At 34.1% G+C, this 21,484-nt stretch overlaps 1 protein-coding gene across 2 annotated transcripts in view; it reads right to left on the bottom strand.

The window, feature by feature from the left end:
• The window catches only part of LOC126857719 (uncharacterized), a 136,538-nt gene that overhangs the window by 15,633 nt on the left and 99,421 nt on the right, over positions 1–21,484 (bottom strand). Inside the window, exons 2-10 of one of the 2 annotated variants that reach the window (XM_050607414.1) lie at positions 18,833–18,890; positions 17,200–17,336; positions 16,069–16,512; positions 15,416–15,656; positions 14,167–14,617; positions 13,771–13,909; positions 13,190–13,367; positions 12,646–12,847; positions 12,147–12,258 (exon numbers count right to left, since the gene is read on the bottom strand). In XM_050607414.1, coding sequence (XP_050463371.1) covers positions 12,147–12,258; positions 12,646–12,847; positions 13,190–13,367; positions 13,771–13,909; positions 14,167–14,617; positions 15,416–15,656; positions 16,069–16,512; positions 17,200–17,336; positions 18,833–18,867 — 1,939 coding nt within the window. In that variant the 5' untranslated portion in view covers positions 18,868–18,890. Of the gene's footprint in view, positions 1–12,146; positions 12,259–12,645; positions 12,848–13,189; positions 13,368–13,770; positions 13,910–14,166; positions 14,618–15,415; positions 15,657–16,068; positions 16,513–17,199; positions 17,337–18,832; positions 18,891–21,484 lie in introns of those variants that run through there. The other variant, XM_050607413.1, reaches the window with a different exon arrangement.

The following is a 21,484-nucleotide window of genomic DNA, read 5'->3' as shown; positions in this document are numbered from 1 at the left end:
ATATTTCGTGCAAAATATCCGGATGACGAGCGAAATTATTCGCGGCATAACTGCAGCACGTGATATGACAAGATATTACGCTAGATGGTATATTACTTTACACACACACACACACACAAAAAGTGTTATTCTTTCTACACTCAATTTACGCCGCCATCTGATATGCTTTACATATAAATATTATATAAGTATTCTCTTTTTAGCTTTCTTTCTCTTTCCGCTACATTTTAGGAATCAAAATAAATCTTACGCTTTGCATATTTTGTTATTGTAAATGCCAAACTTTTTATATTAATTATTATAGTGGAATTATTAGCATACGTCAATTTTTTATAGTGTCCAATAAGATTAAAAATTTCAGCGGTTGTAAAAAATTAGACTGAACAAGTTAAAGCGATGGAGTTCCCAAAAACACAGAGCAAAACCGCGTCGCGTTATAACGTGGATCGGCTAGATAAAATCACGCGAGACCGCAAGCGTAACTGCGGGAAACGTCGATTAATCCGCAATTATTTCACGCACGTGGCGATAAATATATTTTTCAACATGAAAACGCGCGGTATGTACACACACTCTTTATATATATAATTTTTTTTTATATTTATATATATTATATATATATTTTATATATATATATATATATATATATATATATATATATATATATAACGTTTCGCTTTTTATCTCGAAAGGCAGCGCGATGCAAATCTCTTAAAATATGCAACAGTTAAATCGAATGTTGACAGACGCAATTTGCCATCGAGAAACGTGTGTTTAACCGCGATCTGGAGTAAAGATTCGGAAAGTAAAGGCGAAAAAAAGAGTCTACACGTGTGGCTGTTTTTTAAATTCTCATTTGCGATCATATTATATTCAAGATAATTGTGTTCTTATTTATACACTCCTTGCACGGCAAAATAGCATATGAGAAAATGTCAAGTGGAATGAACCCGTTGGAGAGAGAGAGAGAGAGAGAGAGAGAGAGAAGAAGAAGGAATTATGATTCTTTTTCTACTTCGGATTATAAATCAAACGAGGTATAGCTGAAAGTTGGAAAAGTAAACAACAAAACAAATAAAAATAATGTATTAAATACGAATAAAATTGAGCAAAGTTGTTGTTGCACCGGAGATATTTGAATATTTATACTTATGTTAGCCTTAGTTGCGTGTCTGTTGTTACAAACAGGTTTTAGTAACGAAAGAAAATAATAGCATGCACGCACGAACGCGTTGATATTGACGCAGCCTTTATCAGTACTTTAACCTCCCCTGGCTCTTTTTCTTTCATGAGAAAATAGGTAACTGCAACGTGTTTCCTTCGCGCTTCGGGAATGAAAATATGAGAAAGCCAACATAAATATTTCAGGAAAAAAAAAAAAAATCATTTCAATTTAATTTTTAATTCGCGAGAGTATGAATAAATTACTCAAGATAAATGAATAGCATCGTGTAAAAAGAAATAGAAGAGATTAAAAGAAATCATATCTACAATTACAAAAGGAACTTTGTAATTTTGTGAGTTAATGTTTACTTCCGACTTTTCATCTCCACTCTCTCTCTCTCTCTCTCTCTCTCTCTCTCTCACCTTAATTTTAATTTATGATAAACTTTTGTCGCGGCAATCTTGCGCATTATCTTACGACTTGGGACTTCTGCGAACGTTAGATTGCATCTCGCCACGCCTAATTAATTAATTCTTCGCTGCCTACCGACCCGTTATTCCCGGCTTTCTGTCGACGAATGCAATCTCGCGCGCATACGCCCTTCGTGTAGAGCATCCGTCGCAAATGAAATTTTCGAATGTTATTCGAGAAAGAGGCAAGGGAGGGGGAGGAAAAAAATACGAGCATATAATATCGCGGAGCATAACATAAACTCGCTCGCGGTGGCTCGATAGCTCATTTTTATTGACGTTTTGACCCTCGTCTTTGCCATCGTGCTTGGAGCAGGTGTTTTTATTCGTTACCCTACAGCTTTAGAGTGGCGATTAATAAAAAAAATATTTGCCGCACAAAGTCAGCACGACATCGGGAAAGTTGGATTTAACGTAAACTCCGAGAACGAGTTTTGTCGTCTCGTCGCTGAAGCGACTCGCTTAATTCGTATGTAAAATGCAATTACGAGCACGTGCCGAGTGCTCGTAATGTAATTGTGTCTATACTAACTCCGTATATTACGTCTTTAGGCAATAACGTTCATTGTTGAAAACCAAAGAAGGAGATCGATATGAAATATTCTTTCAGCGCGTTTCGTAACATTAGCTTCATTATTTTATATTAAGATAAAATTAGGAGGAAGCTGTGCAAGTTAAGAATATTGAGATGATAGAGTTAATTATTTCGGGCATTTATATTTTTACATCAAGTTCTTTGATATTTATAATAACAGCATTTAAATACACAGTTAATGAGACTTGTACTTAACACACTTTAACCTTTTCCAGTTGAATAAGTTCAATTGCAATGATACATACAGGATGTATCAGCTTTCCTCGCGCTTTGTTTTGATTTATTTGTGACTTCTGTAATCAATCTGAGGTCGATCTCTCCAATAAAAATATCGAAAATAATAACTTCTGGTGAAATTTAGCGAAATTTAGAGGAACCGCAAGGATTTTATATATTATATTTTACATTGTAATAAAAAAAAAAAAAACTGAAAATTCAGACAAAATATACAGCTTTTTTGCAGACACATTATCTAAATTTTTAGACACACTTTTTAACATTTAAAAAAACGACTCTAATGATTAAGACAAATTGTCTGAAATTCTTCTTAAACATCCAGATCTGAAAATTCAGGCAAAAATGTGTCGGAATTTTTAGAAAATTTTTTGTATCAATGTGAAGATCCATTAAAAATATTTTTTAAAATTAATTAAAATAAATTTTTTTTAATTATTTATTTTCTCTTTCTCTTTTAGTATAATTTAAAATATATTTAAATCATTACAATTGTTTCAAACAGAGAAAATAAGTACTAATAGTTATTTTATTTGTGGAATTTAGTAAAATAATTAGGAACAATATTTAAGAATAACACATCGTAAAACAATTATGTCAAATTTTTTCGATTCAATCCGGGCTATGTGTGGCGTTAGTTGGTGCATGATATCGTTTATAAATTTTCTAATTTCTATTTAATTTTGATATGTGGTTCTTGTGAATTAAATTAAATTTGCATAGTCCATTTTCAACGATTATTCGATATAAATTATTGAAAATGAAATAGAAGAAGATCCTGTATTCAGCATCTTATATTCCGCAGAAATAATGATCTATTCTGAGAAATGAAGGAATAATATGTTCATCGTTAATTCTATAGAATAAGAATTAGATTCCATATTACATTTACATTACATTTACATTAAATTATTATATGTGAATATTTAACATATAATTTATGATTATATTATACAAACGCAATGCAGGTTCCAGAATCATCAAATATTAAATTTTGATAACAGATATGCTTCCGGTAAAATTGATTTTTCCTTAACTAATTCTAATAATTTTCAAGAATCGAGAACGAAGAGCTTTCGGTGAACTCAACTTGTCGATAGTTCACTTCCGATTCATTCACTTGGGACGATTTATCCCGGAGTGATCGCCAAAAGCGTAAATTCGGCCTTAGCAATGAACGCGATCTTGTCGACCGGAAATTGATGACCGAAGAGCACGGCCTCGGCCAGTCGGCCGGCAGAATTTATCGAAACCAATGAAATTCCCGGGAGTCCTTCGGCAAGAGAGACGATTACCAGCGGTCGCCATCGATGGAAATAATAATTACATCTCGCGCAATTATTGCATCCGGGATTCTGCCGCAGCTCGCGTCGCGGATGAAAAAAAAAATTAGGCCGCTCTCATTCGCTCTTTTCCACTAGATTTCATCCGAACCTGGACTTTTAAATCTGCAGTCCATATTTCGACAATAATTAATTTATTACCATTAAGAAAAAATTTCGCATAAATTTAAGTCTACAATAATTTCATAATTATGAAGACGTTTAATTCTATCGAAAATAAAAAATTATATAAATTATTTATGTACAGGGTATTTCTAAACAAATGCGACAAATTTTAGGAGATGATTCTTTATCGAAAATTAAGGGGGATTTTTCATATAAACATATTCCTATATTTTTTCCTGAGGAATTACATTCCTTTAAAGGGAAAGGTGAAAATTAATTTTTTTTTTTCCTTCAAATTTTGGACAAGTTAAAAAAATAAAATTTGATGGACATTTTCCACTGGTAGAAAGGATACTTATTAATATTTTTTTTAATCTTCCCGTATCGTTATAAGAGAATGAAATTATTTCAATTCCTATTCAATTTTTTATTAGAACTTTTAAACAGACCAGAATGTGATCATTTAAAAGTATATTCGAAAGCTTGATTTCCTTTAGAAATTTCTTTATTTTTTCGTAAAATCAATAGTTTTCAAAAAAAAAAAAAAAAATACATTATTATCCATAGCAGCGTACTAAACGGCGTAGGTTTCAAGTTACGAGAAGCTGAATTTTAGAATAAAAAAAGCAAGCAAAACAAAATTATATTAAATGGAACGCAATGAAAAACAATATAAAATTATAATTCAGAAAAAAAATCTAAATTATCTCGTAAAATTTTTTGCACTTATTTAGAAACACCCCCGTATATAAAGAGCTCTATTACACATCTGTGTCACTATAGGACAAGTTCTCGAGTAATCCGTACAGATACGCTCGTTCAGGTAAAATCGCGAAGAATGAGCGTGGCGCGTGTGTGACGTGCCTTAATCACAATGTACGCGGGTCGTGAGCAAAATACCGATTATTTGCGCTCGTATGCGCCAATCGAAATTCCCCTTTTAATCCGGCGAGCGTGCCGCACCCTTCGCGCGTCAATAGGAATAAACGAATAATTGATTTGCGATTGGTTGCGAGCGCTACGGGATGGATTAGAGCTCAATAAATCCTTGATAAACGCACATGCACAGAGTGTGCAGCGACGCGATTGATACCGAGATGGGATTTACGGCCGGCAATATCCACCCCCAAGCATCTCCTCCAACTTTCCGATTCGCTGCTATCCTTCCTTTTCTAAATTCGACGATATATTTCCGTACCTATATATCCTGCCTATTTCACGAAACGTTACACCATTTATACTTATTAATAAGAGAATGATAACACGGAATTATCAATCTCATCGAATCGGTTAATTAATTATGTAATATAGATAGGTATATATATATATATATATATATATATATATATATATATAGTATTAGGAGATTATGCAATCATATCGTGGAAACAAATAAAATACAATATGAGCTATTAATAATAAATGAAATTGAATTGTTTACAACAGATATGATGTTAACGATTTATCATTAAATAAGCAAATTAGAAATCATAATTATATGATTTCCATATCATATGATATATTGAACGAATCGATATATAATATTTTTAAGTAATAAATACTGTTTTTTTTAAAATCATTTTTTACAAGCCTTGCTCTTCTGATTTTTTATAAGAAACTTGAATAGATATACTTCAGCTATCAATAATCATGACAATATAAACGACGTCGTTTCTCATTCTTATTATTATTCCTCTCTCGATATATCGAATATGAGAAGACATTAGTAACCTAATTGTTAATGCGTTCGTCGATAAAAGCGCCCTTCGTCGTTGAAGGCTGAAGAATGGATAAGGGACGAATCCTGGCGAGGGTTCGGCTGGCATACAATAAGCCCGGGAATTTTTCACGAGCGTCTCGCGTGCCACGGCCGATTAATATTTCTCGATTAAAAGCTTATTACACGGCCGGCGTTACAGGGCGAACGGGCGTGGAATAATGCGATTAAAAACGAACGTTCAATTGAATTTCATCATTCGAAGCGCACGGTAATGTGTCCCTTTTTTTTCGTGCCGATTCGTTTGCCGTCAGCCGATGCTTTCGTCACTTCGATGCTCGCGCCAACGACCTATTGTGTTTCGCCTCACGTCTACAAGCGCTTGAAGGAAACTAAGTGACCCGGCATCCGAAATGTCTTTTCTTTTTATTTAGCTACTCGATGAGAAGGCACACACGAGATTTTAATGGCTATTTATCTGCTACGCGCAAGTAATCCCAAAAAGCGAGATAAAGGCGACAACTACGATATCTCAATGTCAGAAACATAAAGCAGTGTCAGAAATAAAATATGTATAAATAAAAAGATTGAAGGGATAAAATCACGGAAAATTTATCTAAAAGAAATACAATGATTTTGAATAAATTGTGGTTCGACAATAAAAATCTGATCGCAAAAACATTTTTGTACTTTGCATTTATTATCATAATTTTTTATCATAATTTTAGGTAAAATTTAAAAAATACAGGAAGACGAATATTTAAGAATAAAATTTAAATTACGTGCTAGAATCTATAACAGTCACAATAGTATTTTTATATATTTTTAAATAATCTTATCTATATATTTTTCAATGAAAAACTGCTTATTGTCAGTAACTATAATATTTTCGCCATGCTTGTCTTATTTTTTTAAAAACACTTATGCTCTGGGAAAATTTAATCCTACCATTCAGGGGAAACATTCGATGCACGGCAAAAAAGAACCTAAAATGAGATGAACGGAAGGGAGAAGTGGTGGTACTCAATGGTAAAAGTCGGGTGTCTCACCTTGTTATTTCTTCCTTTAACACGAAGGCAAAAAAACACACGAGAGAGCAATTTCGAAATGGACGCATGGTCGCGCGACCAGGAGACAAGACCGATCTGGAAAATTACATTTGCCCGTTGGCGCTCAAATTACGGACGATTTGTTCGTAGCTGCGGTGTCCTGAAAAGCGTATTCCACTAAATTACGCGAGCAACCGGCCGGCGAGTCTCGAAGATAAGAGAAACATAATTAAGGCAGCGCGGTAAAGTAAAAAGCGGCCATGAAAGAAGATTAGAGAAGACGGAGAATGTAATAAACAGCAGATTGATGAATATTGCAAATCGCAGTTCGCGTAAAACAAATTCTAATTGTTGTTTGGAACAGCAAAAATATCGAGGTATAATAAAAAATGATATACGAGTAAGGAATTATTATTTTGTATCTTGTAAAAGAAATGGTACTACGACAAAGAATAATTTATCTCCCTCTCTTTGTGTGAATTATTTTCTACATATTATACAACGAATATTTTTTTTATAATTTAAATCTTTTGAGTGTACAAAGGTCATTTAATTTAAAATTATTAAAAATTATTTGCGCCGGTATACGGAGTTAATTCTACATCGTGAACTACTGATGGCAATTCTATTATCGTTTCGCTGCGTATACTCGATAATTGTCTCTAATTAAATCGTTATCGATGGATACCATTCGATTGGCTAATTTAAAAGCGCACTGTGAATGTACACGCGCCAATATGCATACTTAATATTACCTGTACGAGAAAAGGACTGATTGCAGATAAACGCAGTTGATGTAGTCACGCGTTTATCGTTAATTAAATATTCGACAATCGTAAATTACATTATTATTAATGAATAGTATTTAATTGTTTATTTCAAAAATCTCTTTCGAGCATGACAAATTAGTTAATTGTACGACCGTATAGATATTCAGCGTTTCTTTTGCAGACTCTCAGCGACGGAAAATAAATCTTTTTATATACGAGATACAGATAAGCTTCAATAACTTTCTGTGTCAAAAGTATTCGCACAAATTATACAGATTTTTCTTCCGATATTAATAACGAGCGATGTATCTTAAAACTCGCTAGCAAGATGCGAGGTGATGTAAAAGTTGTCGCCGAGGAGATGTAAGGAACAACAACTTCCGGTCATCCAGGTCAAGTCAAGTTTCTTGTAACGATCCTTCTTTCGTCGACGACGGAGAAACAAAGTTTGCAAAAAATAATTCGCCCCTCGGATTCAGTTCCGACACGAATCTCTTTCCGAGTTGAAAAGCCGCGCGTTTAAAATCCGTTGTGGTTGTAATAATCAAATCAATCCTCTGTATCAAAAAGAAATCTTTGTATTACAACATATCCGTCGCAAATGAAAGCGTCCGCGATTTAATTAGCGAAATGGAATTCGGTTTCGCTGTTTTCGAACGAATCAACATTTTAATCTCGCTCTGCAGATTAATGGAAGGTAAAGGCGCAATATTAACGCGAGCGACGCTAGAAAGAATTATTTTTATAATTGATTCCGACATAAGCGCGCGCGGGCGCGCAACTTCAATGACGCGTAACTTAAACGACGGCTACGCGATAAAAGCGTTCTAACGAGGGGCGCTTCTCTACTCAACTGATCATGTTTGTCATAAAATTCGCGATGAAAATATTTATCACCACCCGATGTCGTCGAGGGACACAATTATCTTGTGTGTCAACCTCTCGAACACGCCATAAAGCCGGCGAAATTGCCATTTCGAATTTAAATGCGGCGCAATAAATTCCGCAATGTGTCTGTATCGTCGATGCATTGAACGACGATATTATGAATAAGTGTAATCGAGTGTCTTGAGAGAGTATCATTCCACGTAACATCCTGCGGAACGAAATAAAGTCGAATTATCGTGCTCTTAAAAACTCGCGATTTTAATTATAGATATATTATAATGAATGTGCGCGTATATATGCATGGTCGTTCATTAACGTATTAAATTTTAAGTAAATTGCATTGAAGTAAATTACGTTTAGTCGACGTTATGAGCTAAATTTGTCAAGATTTAACTTTGACATTTGACATACCGTGCGTCGGGATTCGTAATCTAAATTGGCGACTAACCACGAATTAGCACGCATAATTCATATTGACTTATTAATCTCAAGTATCGTTAAACGTGACACGTTAGTAATTGTCATATGACATGCGATAAGCTCCGCTCTATCTTCTTATTAACATTTAATACGTGTATCATTTATTTATGTTATTTAACTGATTCTCGAATAAAACAAATCTTTTATACATATTATAAATTATATTTTTGTATTATATAATGAACTGTCAATATTATTTATATGTATATGTATAAATAATTACATTTATATATATATATTTATATATTATACATTATAATATATATATATATATATATATATATATATATAATACAATTATATATATATCGAATTATATATATATATATATATATATATATATATATATATAACGATATAATTATATGTTATATATACATATATATATATATATATATATATATATATATATATTATATTAATATATATTTATTTATACACATACATATAAATAATATTTACAGTTTACATAAATATATAATTGTATTATATGTATAATTTTACTACACATAATTTTATTATAGTTGGACAAATATACATATATGGAAACTTTACATTAAAATTCAGTTTAAAAAATGGAAAAAGTTTACTTCCTATATAAATATCTGAGTCAAATAAAATATAATATTTTGGTACAAAATTTAATATATAATATAATATTGAATTTGAAAGATTATGAAAAAGAAGCCATTGATAAATCTTTTCATTAAAAAAAAGTTATTCTAAGTTAGACAGATGCGAATTTTTTTGGAACACTTTACATTTGATAAATCTTATTAATAACTGAAACAATATTAAATCGCCTTATATAAATCAGATAATTAAAAATATATTCTACAGAGTCTAACCGCTCGTAGATATAAATTATGAAAATAAATATGAATTATAAAAATATGGTGCGTAAAAAATTGCATAAAATAAATTATTCGAAGAGCACCATAATCACTTGAAAATATATTATCAATTTTAAACAAAAAAAGTCGATAAACAATCATGATAAACCTTTTTATATATGACTGTTTATGAAATCGCGGAATAAGAATAAGGATCTACGTTCGAGATATATTTTATACGATCGATCTGTCCTACATCATACCTATATCATACCTATGGAACGTCACTTTCGCGAATGTCTCCGGCGTCATGACCGCGTTGACAGGAATGAGGAGTTCTTGAATGCTAGGACGAATCCTCCTCGCCGTCATCACTCGCCAACTTCTTATTCGAACTTCACAGAGAGAAAAAAACACACCATCGGCACACCACGATTCATTCGCGCGTGACTATCGAACGATCGACATAACGTGTCAAGGACACCCGGAGACGTCCGCCGCCGCCTCGAAGGTCACGAAAGGACCTTTCAGGTCGCGAGACGACAGGACGAGTTAGGTCCTGTTTCCCTGACGACGCGTGCCGCGTGTTGGCCGATTTCCAAATCGCGCGATGTCGGAGCGATATCGAGCGATATAGAGTCGTTCGCCGGGCTCTGCCACAAGTGGTTGCGTCCTGTCAACGGAAAACACCTGATCGTGCGCTCGGCGAGGGTGAACGCAGGATTTGTGCGCTTGTGAAATATATTACATATATGTACGTATACATACGCGGGGAATCGAAGAGAGAAGAGGCCTGTTCGTTTCACAAGGAAATCTTAACAGTCGATAAACTTCAATGCGTCGATCGAAAGAGGAGCCACCACCCACGTTTCAACGTGTTTTCATCCCTCTAATGGACAAACTCGATCGTATCGTCCTTCCGCAGGAAGGGCCGCGCACCTCTCTGACGGCGTGGCTCGCCACCGACATTTGATCGTCCTAGGATCGATTCTTCGATGCGAGTAAACAGACAAAGGTGAAAGCGGGACGGGCAGAATTTGTTCGCGCGCACCTTCAATTAAAACACAAAGGATCGGACGAGCAGTTCGTTCGCGGAGAGTCCTCTCTTCAGGAGCGATCCTTCCTCGGCCGAATACGATCGTCGATCCTCGAAGAGGACCGAGATAAACACTGGTCCCCGTAGTACGACAAATTTTTTCCAATTTCTCACTTCGATGTAAGAGACGTTCCTTCGCGGCCACTCTAACTTCCCTCGTCTTACGGTGATAAGGACACCTTGCGCACGAGGCGGAGCCGCGACGAGTGCACACGCACGCTCGTCCTTAGACGAAGAGTACCTCACACAAGGGTTGCTTTTCTGTTTTCCACTCTATCGACTACGGTGCACCCAATGTTATCTCGCAGGAACTAAACCGGCCACAATGACGCCTGCGTCCTCGAGCGTCGCGACGCCGGTTATCCGCGACACTCGCGCATCACGCTATAACAGGAGCGCGAATTTAGCGCAACGTTCGAGATGCGGAACGTTTGATAGCGAACTACTCGGATTAGCTGGCTATTTAGATCAACGAGACCAAATGCCATGATTATGTGAGACCTTGACAGATTCTACGGACACAGATTCTATGATATTATGGGATATGTTATATTTTATACGGCGTATAATAAATGAGGAAACAATATTTTAAACTGTCTTTAAAAAATTAGAAAAGATTTTTGTATCGAAAAAAAAATTTTGACCCAATAAAACCGTGATACCATCAAGTCCGCGCCGCGGCCAGAAATATCATTGATTCGTACTACTGCAGTATGACATTTCAAGTAACTTCATAAAAATACTTTCGTAAAAAAGAAATAATTTTACTTATATTCCTTTTTCGACAAGTTATTTAAAATAGAGATTTTATAATTTATTGAATGATATTTATGATTTATTTATGTAATGATTATTAAAAAAAAAACTATAGAAATCTCAATACAATATAATTATTTTGAGATTGGAAGAAAAGTATATTACAGCAAATAATAAAAACTTTTTTCTATGCTTTAGTTTTTGTTTATTTTTTTTTTATTAAATGTCTTCATATGGTTTAATACTGCAATAAGATAGTTTTTTTTTTAATTAGGTTACATTCATTAAATACGCAAAATGCAATATATAAAACACATCAAATAAAATTTGCAAAGAATAAATCGCTGGGACACGCTTTGTTTATTGATATTATTTTATAAAGATATTAATCTCTCCTTTTAAGATTTCCTTTCTAGATTCTGTTGCAAAACAGAATATCTTAAGAGCGCTGAAAATTTACGATATTACAAGACTTCTCTTGTACTAGAAGCTTTACGGAGCTCATTAAAAGATTTCTACTGTTAAAGATGTGATAAGAATGAATTTGGCACACGCTGGAATTTGCCATAATGTATCGTATATTACAATATTTTCACGTGTATTTCCCATATACGACGAATTTATATTTATCTTTTAATCACTCACCAGTCTGCGTGCTGCTGTCAAAAAATGTGCTTGACGTTTCAACTGTCATCGTTGCGAAGGTGCCATCCGTGATTTGAGCAGAACTGTCTCTTCGTCCGCGATATCTCTGAACCTACGAAACGAGAAGCCAAATCATTAATTATATAAATAAAAAATATTAACACTCTTAACTAGTTCTTATAATTAAATTTTATTAAAAAATGTATTTTATGTTTCGTTAACTTTAGCTTGCTTTCCTTAAAATTTCAAATTTTTTTAAAATAGAATTTAAAAAAATATTATTTCTACATTTGTATCATGAAAAAAAGATTTCGTCTCATAAAATTCTTTTTATAACAATAAGTAAAAATTTTTATTACATCTGTTCAATGCTCTTGAATTGGCGCAAATTAAAAAAAAAAATCATAATTTTTGTTTATTTGATGGAACTTTATTATTTTTGTATATTTATTTCGCGATGAATTTTATCGCCGCGATTATTTTATCGAGATGAGCGAACCGTGTCGTCGCTTTGCGAGCTTTGTCGCCTAAAATTACGGCATCGTATCATCTCTTCGGTGGTACTCTGCCGTCGAAAACCGCGCGCTATCAGAATCTCTTCGGTGGTGGATTGTCGTCGTATTATTGGCGCATGTTGGATACTAGGTGCGCGAGCGCAAGGACTGGGATCCCTGGACGAACATGAAGAGCTGTCCGGTGATCTGCGACATAAAATGGGAGAAATTTTAATACGTTACAAATTAATATAAATATATTAAAATTTTGTTTACTCGATGAAAATGTGACTCGAAATTTTATAGATACTTATAATTTAAAAATATTGTAAACTATACGAGTATAAATAAATTTAAAAATAATTTGTAAAAATATTAATAAAATATATTACGTTTAATAATGTTTCAAAAAGACACTTGGATATAAATATCAAAAATAAAATATTTTGGAATTTAAAATGTTGACAATTAATTTTACATTGATATTAAATGTATCATCAGTAGTGTGCTTACACTACTTATATTAGAAAATCAATAAAATACAGGTACCTTGGTGGCCGACCAGCTATGGAAGTGGATTGCCTTCTCAGTCGAGCTTTTCTTTGCCTGATAGGACTGATATCTCTTTTATCAACGGTTCTATCCGGACTCAAATGACTTCTTGAGTCGCGACGTCGTGGATAGGAAGCGGAATCCGGGCTCAAGGAGTCTCTCCGTGCTTTTCGACCTTCAAATATATCGATAAAATTAATATATTATTAATGTATCGATAAAATTAATATATTATTAATGTAATTAATATTTTATTAATATATCTCATAGTTTATAAAAAAATCTCTCACCTTTAATTTTTTTTTTTTTAATTATTATTCAAAAGAAAAGCTTGATGTGATATAAAATATTATTTTATATAAAGTAAACGAGAGAATGACGTGATATTATAATTTAAAAATCAAGAGAATCGTAATGTCATAATTGAAATGATTCTATTTTAAATAAATTGTGTGATATATAAACACAAATAAAATAAGATATATACAAAGAGAGATCAATTGCAGACAGTACGTAGAATTTTATAAAATTTTATGTAATATATGAAAAACTAAAGCGACTGTAACAACAATTGGTACCGCCATCATCAGGATCCGGTGATAAAGTTGGCTGACTGCCACGACGACCTGTGGGTGGCATCGATTCATCTATTGCTGCCTGTTGGCGTATCAATCTGGACAATTTATTGGGCGAAACTTCTTTACTCTTGTAATAACACTGTTAAAAGAGTCGATAACAATTAAAATTGCAATACATTAATTACAAGAGAAATTGAAGATTTATAATCAAGAAAGTTACAAATGCACTTTAATAAATCATGCAAGAAGAGAATCGAATACAAATGGAAGATTTTATATATTTTTCAAATACATAAAAAAAAAATATAATTTTATATTGCTACAACTTGTATTATATCAAAATTATCGGATCGATATTCTTGGTCGTAAAAAAGAAAAAAAGATCGCGAGGTTTACCTGCGTAGTCGAGTCTCTTCGAGTGGAAAGTAACGGATGCGTAGGTGTACTGTTGACGTTCGGGGAGCCGACCGGGCTGGAGCTACCGGAAGTCGAGGTGCCGGGAAGCGGCAGGCTGCTTCCAGCGGTCGGTGAGATCGCCGGTGGCGTTACCGAGGACATGACGATGGTCGGTGGGTTTATGGATGCGTCCAGATTGATACCGGATTTGTTTTCAGTAGCGGCCTTCGTGTCGACGCTCAAGGTCGACGAAGTGGCCACCGTCGAGGTATTGATTGTCACTATTCTCGATTCGGTCGTGGTGACGACGGGCATCTTTCCGTTGACCGTCAAGGATGTTATCGTCGTCTTCGTCTCGGTTACGGGGGGACCCGTTGATTGCGCCTTGGTTTCGATGCTACTCGATCTCTCGCTTTTCTCCATGGAGTTCCTCTGAGCCTCCATATGGTCTCTAATGATGGATATGATAATTATTAAGGAGTAAGATATAAGTATCTCAAAATCTTTCCGAGTGTGTTTTAATACTAGATTCTCTGATCAATTTGGAGACGTGAATATTTTATATTTTCTTTCAGTATGGAATAAAAAATATAAATAAAATGAAATGGATATAAATATGTTACTCTGTATTGAAGAAAATTATTAGGCACTGGATATATTTTTATATATGTATATAGAGTGGATCCAAACGTTTTAGCAACACTTTGAGATTTTATAGGCACTTATAAATTTTATTCTGAATAAAAAGTTTCCTATAAACATCGGAAAATACTTCCTTAAAAAGTTAGCGCCCAAAAATCTCAGAAACTACGGTTATTTTATATTTCATTTTTCAATCATTTTGATCTCATTGGAAAGATAATTTAATTTTTTACTTTTATTTCGATACTTTTTGTTAAATGAAGCGTGTTTTCCTTGATATTTGAATAAAAATGTATTAAATAACCATGATTTAGAGGTTTTTAAGCGTTTTTATTTTTTAAGAAAGCAATTTTCGATTTATTTTTATCAAAATTTTTTTGTTGAGAATTAAATTTCTTATAAAATCTGTTCGCAATGTGTTTGGGCCCACCCTGTATAAACGACTCTTTTGTATGAATCGTTATGAAAATTTAAAGACAATTAAATTAATTAATTAATTAAATGAAAAAGTCAATTAAATTGATCTACCTTAATTACCTATTAATCTCGCTTATTTAAATTTAATTATTTGCCTATTGGTCAATTTAATTATTCATCTCACGCTGACCTGACTGCGTTACTGGCCGCGCTGTCCGTGCTCGAAGCGCTCGGTCTTTGATCATTCCTGTAGTATTTCGTAGGTGTAATGCCACCTCCATCGACCGACTGTTGAGATTGCCTACGTCTATGATGACGACAATTGTGCTTACGCTCGCCGGGACTCGGAGTCTGTCCCGCAATCACCGAATCTCTCCTGGACCTCGCGCTCTCGCCCGAGCCACGACGAGAGGTTCTCGATTCGCCGGAGCCTGCAATTGATATAATAATTAGTATGATGTGTACGTTCGTCGAGCAATTCGATAAAAAATTATTAAGTGTATTACCTTTTAGTTTCCCTTACGTCGTTTGAAAATTGAAACTTGACACGCGCAACCGTACATAAGATATCAAAAATGTTGAAACTACTGTATAATATTAAGAATAAGTTATCATAATTATTGAAGGATTATTGTTGAAGATAATTATGGAAATGTCACATTTTTTTCCGAAAAATTCACGATTACACGTTACGCATGCAAGACTGACATCACGACCTAATGCCTTATTTTCACTGAACACACGAATCAATCACTCGGCAACCTCAAGGTAATCGCGTGGCGCTATTTTTAGACCCGGTACCCGAGAAGCAGACTACTTCTCTCTCGCTACTGGAGGCTTTACCTCGTCGCGGCGTGGGCGATATGACCGTGGGCGGCGGCTGCGGCTGCGGCGGCACGTCTTTCTTGCTCCAGAGTCTGGCTAGGTCGTTCTTGAAATCGCTGATGGCGGAGTCGCGTCTCGACTTGGTCGACACCTGGCTGCGGATGCCGCTGTCGACCGAGCTCTCCCGTCTCTTCCGCAGGCTGGCCAGGTGGCTCGCGTCCGTGGTGGTCTGTCGCGACCATGGTAGCGACTTGGCGATGTCCGCCAGGGTCTCCCTGCGGCAGAGCTTGTTGCTGCGCCCGCTTTTCCCGGAGGTACCGCCGCCGCCCCATTCGCGCAGGATGTCGGTCAGCTGTGCGAGGCTCGATCGTCGTCGACGCTGGTTCGTCGGCGAGGAGTCCTGGGTCTCGTTCGGTGGCGAGATCGATGTGATTTGCGCCGCGGAGTCTCGTCTGCCTGTTCCTGAAGACAAACGCCGTTCCTCTTGTAAACGCTATTATCGTTCGATAAGTTCAACAGTAGGACGATGTCATCTCATTATCGACTTTTTAAAGGAAGAAGTCGCGATGCGCTGATGCGAGGATAATGCCAGTTTTCATGAGAGAGTTTTCTTTGTTTCTTTTTAATAAATAATAAAATAATATTTTGTATATAAATGGCGAAGTATTATTTTATTTACGTTATTGAGAAGATTGAAGAATAAAAATATGGAATATATAAGACTTGGGAAGAAGTCTGATGATGAATGATAATGCCAGTTTTCATGAGAGAATTTTTATTTCTTTTTAATAAATAATAAAATAATATTTTGTGTATATAAATGACAAAATACATACTGCTTACGTAATCGAGAAGATCACTCGGAGAATAAAAATATGGAATATATATTGAAAATTTTACATAATATCTTTTTTCTTTTTTTTTTTTACTGAAATATGCATTTTTTATTTTTGGAGAGAGAAGGTATAGAGAGAAAAAAATATAAATACTATTAATGTCTGACTTTAATATTTTCGCAACGGGGACACCGGCCATTACAATTCTCATGAAAATGAATTTGAAGCACTTTTGTATGAGAAAATCCCATCGAATTTCCATAATGTGCGAGAAATAACTGATTACAAATCGCCGAAGCGTGTCCATGCATACCTAGTCGTTGTTTGAGAGTGGATTCCTCCACTTGCTCTCGCACGAGATCGTCCCAGCCGTTGCCACCCTGCCATATCAGCTCGACCTGATGACTCAGGATGGGCAGGTTGCACACGAAGCAGATCGCTGTCATGGTTCTGAAAAAAGAGGAAGTGCGCGGTCTCGGCTTAAGCCGGTAGGGAAGCGTGACGACGTCCGTTCGCGAGCGGAACGGAAGAACTTTCAACGGAAGAAGAAGGTGCATCTCTCAACGATAATAAATTACGTGAAACCAGGCCATGCCAACAGAGCGCTCAAAAGTGATATATAATTCATTGAAGTCGTGGTTTCTTTTACAGCCCTTAGAACGCGCAACAAGACGAATATGTCATGCCCAAATGTGATTTTAGTTTGTGAAGCTATCATCGGTTACACAAGAGACAGCAGGAATGGGGCTCGCTTGTCATACTGATATATACAGATGCGAGTCTCTTCCTGCCTTCTTATCGCCGCGAAACCACGCTTCGTCTATGCCCACTTCGTGAGAATACAATCGAAAGAACTTAACGAGATATATATTCAAGATAATACAAACGTAGCTAAGTAGAACAACACTCTAACAATGTACAGTAGACACAATAACGCACGTATAATAATTACAAACGGGATTGGCGATTGTGTCAGCTCGATCGTGACTTTTGGCCAGAATACGCGAGAATAATTCTCGCGGGGAAAAAAAAAATCGTGAAAATCTTCTACTCATATAAAATTTTAAGAAATAATAAGAAGCCCTTTTTTTTTTTTTAAATTGAAAACGAGCAAAGATCTAGTAACATCACTCTGTCGGCGTTTCTAAAAAAATCTAAAGAGTACTAGCAATAATTTGACATAAGCATGAAATTACTCACGAATAAGAAGAAAAAGACTAACAATAAATTCTAGATTCTATTTTTAATTTTCCAAAGACATTCGCACGCTCTATCTAAAATTATCACAACACTGAGACGCTACTGTTTGACGCTTAATACATGTGAGATTAAATTCTTCGTGTCATTTAAAATTAGCATAAATTTAAATATGAATAGGGTAGAGAGAGATTTCAGGGAGTATGCGCAACGAGTGAAAGAGAATAAACGCGAGACTCATTCTGGCGTATGCAAAGTACGAGATCGACGAGCTCACACAAGTCGACATCGCAGCCTCCGATTTAGGAATATTACCGCAGCGTGTTTCGCGAGCGCCGATGAACGTCATTCCAAAAGCGTGGATGCATAAAGAAACTTGAGATATATTATACAATATATACATATATATATATATATATATATATATATATATAATATATATATATATATATTATAATATATATTATATAATATATTATATATAATTAATAATTTTAATATATTATAATAATATAAAAATTATATAATTAATATAAATATTAATATAATTAATATATTATAATATATATTATAATACATATTATAATATTATATATATATATATATATATATATATATATATATATATATATATATATATATTATGTACAATTACTAGAGAGCGAGAGAGCCGCATGTCTTTTCTCATGTGTATACAGCACATAATAAAAACTTTTTTAGAAGGCATATATCTGATTTGGTGTTTCGACCTGTAATGTCGAAGTCTGGGGCTCTGCAACGACATCGCATGGCAAGGGCCTGGCCGACCTGCAAAAGATACACACACACAAACTTGTTTTTTTTTTTCTTTTCTTTTCTTTTCTTTTCTTTCTTTTCGATAGAAAATCGCTAACCGCGTTCGATAGTAAAGTAGTTGATGTGTAGAGGCGTGGCGCGCTCTCGATGATGCTCGGTATCCTGAAAAGGCGCATGATACTTGAAATAGAGCGTGGAGGGAATGTATAATCGATGATCGTTTTTTAATCACGGGGACCGCGTTGTCTTTCTCTGCGACGTTGTTTATTCCTTGGGAATATCGGAAAATTAATGATATTGCGATAAAAGACTGACAAGTGAAACTCGATGATAATGTAACACAATAACATTGAAAATAAATAATATAATATTATGATTGCGTACATAGCATGATATAATACGTGAAAATACCTCGTGTTTTCTAAAAGTATCTTCCACATTTATTAAAATGTTTGAGCAAATTGTTTACTAATCATATGGCTGACATAATAATGAAACGTAATATTATTGCCGCATACGAGGAAATATACGATGTATCTACGTATATTAATTATTCGATATAGTTTACAAATATTATTATATACGTATTATGTGAAAATTACTGTATTATTAGAACGCGTATCTCACGTCCGGTTTCACCCACATCGCATATTTGAATATGTGTTGAATAAACTCCGTGCAATATACATTATATGCAAACTATAATGCTACAAATTTCTATCAAACATGCATTTCCGTCCGTTTATAGTCTTCGTATAATTTCTGCGAGACCGACAGGATACAAGTTTTGCTGTGCTAGTAACATTCGAGAAACTCTCTCTGTGTCATTATAATGTTAACTCGTTAAAACTTGGCTGCCTTATGTTAAGAGAAATCGTGAATCGACCAACTTAATCCATTCGCATGCTAATACAGGCTGGTCGTTAATGGCGAAGCTTGACGCTCTGTATAAGAATTAAGAAAAGTAATTCAATGCGTGACAAGAGTTATAATAATAAACTACAGTTTCACAAGAACGGAAAAATTTAGTAAGTGTTCGAAATCTCCGATCCGAAACAAGCGCACGGTTAACAATTAATTAATTTTCCAGTCAAAGCTGTAGGGCTTACTTATGCACAAAGTGATCTAATTAGCGATTCACTTGCCCTGATTGCTCCGCTCCGGCTAACAAACGAGCATCGGCAACGAACTTGTATCTAATATCGATAGTCAATAAATTCGAACGCAAAACCCCTTTTAAAAAGATACGAAAATTTAACTAAGATAATTATAAATAAGTTTTTTCATAGACTTTTTACTTGCAAATTATTCAATTAAAGTTTAAAGTCATAATTTCTTTTTGTATATATTTTTTTTTATATATTATCACTGATCTTATTTCTTTAGTTTAAAATTTTAATTGAATATTTCATTATTAAATATGTAATAATATTAAATATTAAAAATTTGTGGCACGTATACATTTTAAAATTTTTTTCTTTCGAAAAAATCTCTACATATATTGAATCTATATCTTGTAACTGTGGACAAAAAAAGATTTCAGATTATACTTAAAAATCAGTGACATATACGATGATGAGAGATATAACTGAGATGCATTATTTGCATTTTGTTTTAATATCAATGCTTTTATTCGATGAGAAAATTTCTGTCGGGGAAGAAATAAAATGTTTGATATTTTTAGATCTGATCAGATTCGATAAAAATTCTAATTTTTCGACGAATAAAATAATTTTGCATATAAAATGGTTAAATATCAAATGTAAAATGCGTGAAAAAAAAGCATTACGAAACGAGTTCTCTGTGTTATTTAACTCTGAAAAATATGAAGGCGGAGGAGCTGCATTTACATAGATTCAGCATTGCATTTATTTAAAATGATATAAATAAAGATTGCGTATAACGTGTTATTGTTAAAATTAATGTTTTCTAAAATACCAGAATATAAACGCGCGCCATTTATTTTATGTGCATGTGTATATAATTACTTACATATTAATTCTAGTTTTCCACTTTTTCAAAATAAATTAAATAAAAATTACACACCCATTAATATTTAAACTATCAAATGTGTCGCTCAGTTATGACAAGCTTTTATTGATATAAAATAATCTTCAATGCATCGTTGATAACCAAGATAACCAATTAGCATCGCGAAAAAGAGGTAACGATATTGCCAGTATCGATTTAAACTCCGTAATATATTAATTGATAATTTAATAATTGATTTATAATTTAAAATACATGTATAATTTAATATTCCGTTTGTATATATGTCATAGTAAGGAAAATATTTCGGCAACGAATAATCAAAACATAACATGATATACGGCGTAACTCGAATAATAAGAAAGTAGAACGCGAGACACTCCGTCAAATTCCTCTACTCAACGCGATCGCAATGGAAGTAATTTGATATCATAAATAATTAATTATCTTTCACACACTTTAAATTTTTAATAATACGTAATCATGTCATAATGGATAAATTCGGAAGCGCGTATTTTGCGTGACGTTTTAATCAAGAATCGAAATGAATTAGAATCAAAATTGTAAATTATTGTTTTATCGCGATCTTTTTCTCTCTTTCTCTCTTTATAAACACT

The sequence above is a fragment of the Cataglyphis hispanica genome, chromosome 22 (assembly GCF_021464435.1).
Source record: "Cataglyphis hispanica isolate Lineage 1 chromosome 22, ULB_Chis1_1.0, whole genome shotgun sequence".
NCBI classification, from domain to species: Eukaryota; Metazoa; Arthropoda; class Insecta; order Hymenoptera; family Formicidae; genus Cataglyphis; species Cataglyphis hispanica.
The sequence above is the reverse complement of the archived record's forward strand: the minus strand, read 5'-3'. Positions and strand labels throughout refer to the sequence as shown.